The sequence below is a fragment of the Etheostoma spectabile genome, chromosome 1, assembly GCF_008692095.1.
Source record: "Etheostoma spectabile isolate EspeVRDwgs_2016 chromosome 1, UIUC_Espe_1.0, whole genome shotgun sequence".
Taxonomy (NCBI): Eukaryota; Metazoa; Chordata; class Actinopteri; order Perciformes; family Percidae; genus Etheostoma; species Etheostoma spectabile.
In genome coordinates, this window is record NC_045733.1 from 18,203,808 (window position 1) to 18,206,833 (window position 3,026).

At 40.0% G+C, this 3,026-nt stretch overlaps 1 protein-coding gene across 2 annotated transcripts in view; it reads right to left on the reverse strand.

The window, feature by feature from the left end:
- Positions 1-3,026, reverse strand: part of paqr5b (progestin and adipoQ receptor family member Vb) — an 11,332-nt gene that overhangs the window by 6,584 nt on the left and 1,722 nt on the right. For both annotated transcript variants that reach the window (XM_032520006.1, XM_032519997.1), the window contains exon 3: positions 198-403. In XM_032520006.1, the coding sequence (XP_032375897.1) occupies positions 198-403 (206 nt within the window). The remainder of the gene's footprint in view (positions 1-197; positions 404-3,026) is intronic.

Consider the following 3,026-nt stretch of genomic DNA (forward strand, 5'->3'; position numbering starts at 1 on the left):
TTCGCTTTAAAGCCGTTGGATGGAAACATACTTTCACCAGCTTTATTAGGATGAGTTTTCTGTACCGAACTTCGGATAATTCGAATGGAAACTTAGCTACTGACACAAACTGGCTAAGTTACTGACAATAGTCTTGAAGGGCTCAGTGTATGAACCAGAACCATGGACAGAGTGACAGTGAACCCACTAACCCTTACCCAGGCTGTAGAGACTGAGGGCTCCATAGTCAAAGAAGAAGCAGATGTGGCGTGCCCTTGTCGACATGCTGCTGAAGGTGTGAGCACAGCTCGACGCCAGCGGGTAAATGCAGCAGGTGAGCAGGAAGATCACAAGAGGCCAGATGAGGGAGTCCTGCCACGCTGTCTGCATCAGCACCACCGTCACTACTTTCCATAGGAAGTACCTGCCGGGTCACATTAAGTTGATTAGATTGGATGCAGCAGTACTGAATTTTGTGTGTGTCTTTAGTCTCAACTAACTGTAATTTCAAATCACAGTCAATAGTAATAATAATAATAGTTTTGGAGCTTGATCATTATATCAATTGTCAAGCAATTGGCACCAGTGTATTCAAAACATACAAAGGACTGACAGATGAAAGGAAAAACCTGTGCAGATACTTCCATTCAGGACATGAGGGGCCACGGAACGATTTCCAATCGCATGACCTTTGCAGTCACACATATGAGAGATTTTGGAGTTTGTTTTTTCCTTAATTTGTCCCCCAACCGTAGATTTATACAGCCAAGAGGAGGTATGTAGCCTCTACCCTTTGATCAAGTGAATGAGAGAGGAAGTCATTCGTTGTCTTTAAAAATGGTAATATCCTTACGTGTGAATAGAGAAGCAAAACACTGTTCAGTGGGCCAATTGAGACTTTATACATCTAGTGGTCTCCACTTATTAATGTAGGCTTTTACTACATGAATGATTGTGTTCATTCATTCATGATAATTATCCGTTACTCTGTAGTAGTATCGCCAATAGTATCACTGGAATATTTACACATTTGTGAGATAGTGAAGGAGTAGTTTAGAATTTTGACTTTTTGATTTGTCATTTTTACGTTTCAGATAAAAGGTGCAACACGTTACTGGAGAGAGCCATGCTAGCTGTTTCCTTTGCTTTCAGTCTAAATGCTAAGCTAAGCTTACTGCCCCCCAGTTTTAGCTTATATTTCATGCACAGCTGGTGTCCATCTCTTCATTTAAGTTTCAGCAAGAAAGCAAGTAAGTGTATTTCCTATTATTTAACTAACCCCAAAAAACTGGACCATTGAAGCTAAACCATCAAACCAAAAAGAGAGATATAGCGGCTGAGCAAAACTACAAATTAACAGATGTATAAACCTCCTGTAAAAAGTCTAGTTACCTTCTCTAGCAGACCTTAAACCAAACACAATGCCAACAACATCAGACACACATACAGTATACATTTTTTCAAACCCAGTGATTAAGTATCACTCAATTGAATCCTGCATGTGTCAGCAACTGTCAGTTACGTAACAGCTAACAGTTCTACACAAAACCTTTAATCTTAGCAGGAGGTTATAGATTTGTTTTCCACGTCTCAGTGCATCTCATTAACAAATCCATATTATTTGTGCTTTTTCCCATCACTGAGCAGTTAAGTAATAGAGGCAACTCATATGAAAGCCTCGAGCACAGAGCTGCTCATTACCGGCCTGACTGTAGGTCTCCGCCGAGCCCCAAGACACAAACACCCATGTGGCTTTAGCATAAGCTCAACACGCACACTCAACACGCACGCACACACATATTTTCCCTGGACTATGCAGTCAAAGCAACTGGCATTTTATTTTAGCAGGGAGGAAGTGCATCGTGAATCGTGGGACCAGCAGCATCTGTAGTAACTTTGAATCATGAGACCTAAAAGCACACATACTGTATGCATATAATAAAAAGATTACATCATCTGAGTCTTGGATAGACTGTGATGGAGTTAGAAAGACTGCGTTATACGGTGCAGTAGACGGATATGGAAATAACTATAATTTTTTTCTCTTGCTATCTATCTTTCTCTCCAGCTGTTTAGCCTATCTGTCTGCACCTACAGGTGTCGCATCTCTCAATACACTATAACAAAAGCTTTGAAAAGTCTAAGAAATAACCCTTACCCTAGACATAAGGCAACTAGCTGCAAAGTGTTCTGGAGTTCCCTCAATTTTAGGGCCAGCTAGTTTTTTTGTCAACTCACTTTAAGACGTTCGGTTTGTTTCATCAAACATTGAACATTAACATCAACTGTAACACTTTTTTTCAGATAACTTGAAAGTTTTAAGGCAGACAAACTTTATAATTTAAGTTGAGCCAACAAGTGTTTAGTTCTGCTGTCACTGCTGCAGCTACTAGGACAGATTAAGAGAGTCCTGTTGCCATTGACAGGGAGGCACTGCAGGAGGTCTAGAGACATGGTTGCCAGGATGTATGGCTTTAAAGCAAACCTATCTAAATGTGTAATCCTTCTCATAATAGTTGAGTTCTGTGTTCCTCTACAGATCCCACAATGCTTTTGTTACTTTTTTAAGTGCACTGCTCTCCTGGCATCTATTTAACTCCTTGAAGAGTGAATTTATGGTAATAAATATACACTGTGATGTATTCACTGACAAATACTGTGAATTCTAAGCAAAGATATTGTTACTCTGGATAAATGGAATGATGGTCTTTAGTTGGTAATGTGCCAGAACTGATATGATTAACCCTTCTCTGAGTCTCTGAGTGATAGTAGGTGTGTTCAGTATAATAGAGCTAAGAATTCAGAAAATGTCAGTCTATACAACCACACAATCGTATTCTGAAAGACTCTGATCTACACATTCTACAAGCTGTGCAAGATTCCTTTTACCTCTGAGCAGGACAAAGAACACCTTGTGACTGTTATGAAAACAAAAATGCTCTGCTTTGTTTTAATAGCGTTTTGGAAAATCTTGCCTTTTGGTATGAAAAGGAAAACAAAATCACAGAAGATGTGAGTGTAAGTGATAGGGGTGGGGGGGGGGGGGG